Source organism: Buceros rhinoceros, unplaced genomic scaffold (assembly GCF_000710305.1).
Source record: "Buceros rhinoceros silvestris isolate BGI_N320 unplaced genomic scaffold, ASM71030v1 scaffold39477, whole genome shotgun sequence".
Taxonomy (NCBI): domain Eukaryota; kingdom Metazoa; phylum Chordata; class Aves; order Bucerotiformes; family Bucerotidae; genus Buceros; species Buceros rhinoceros.
The window spans coordinates 538-942 of NW_010422274.1; the positions used below are offsets into that span (position 1 = coordinate 538).

Here is a 405-nt window from a genome sequence, read left to right on the forward strand (position 1 = left end):
AGGGCACCTTCGCGGGCAGCGCCTGGAGCTCGAGGCGCACGGGGCTCTTGTAGAAGTGGCTGAGGAGGGTCTCGGTGTAGCCCGTCAGGAAGTGGAGCTTGGCGGGCGCCAGTGTCCGCGTCAGCAGGACGCAGAGCACCAGCAGGTTGGCGCGGCGCTTCACCACCACCTCGTCAGCCAGCATGGCCGGGAAGGTCCCGTAGAGGAAGCGGCGCAGGAAAGCATCCTCCAGCGCCCGCTCGGCTGCTCCCTCCTCGCCCGCCAGGTTCCCTGTGTGCACCCCGCGATGGGGGTAGGAGAGAGATGGCCACGGGCCCACACAGCCCTGGCCACACCATGGCCAAGTGTCCCAGCTTGGCCCCATCGCCACCACGCCCATGTGCCTCACATGTACCCACCACACCG

The 405-nt window shown here is 68.4% G+C and overlaps 1 protein-coding gene across 1 annotated transcript in view; it reads right to left on the minus strand.

Annotated features, from left to right (window-relative positions):
- MRPS24 (mitochondrial ribosomal protein S24) overlaps window positions 1-364 on the minus strand; it is a 536-nt gene extending 172 nt beyond the window's left edge. Inside the window, exon 1 of the mRNA XM_010139972.1 lies at window positions 41-364. Coding sequence (XP_010138274.1) covers window positions 41-364 — 324 coding nt within the window. The remainder of the gene's footprint in view (window positions 1-40) is intronic.
- Between the last annotated feature and the right edge of the window lie 41 nt (window positions 365-405).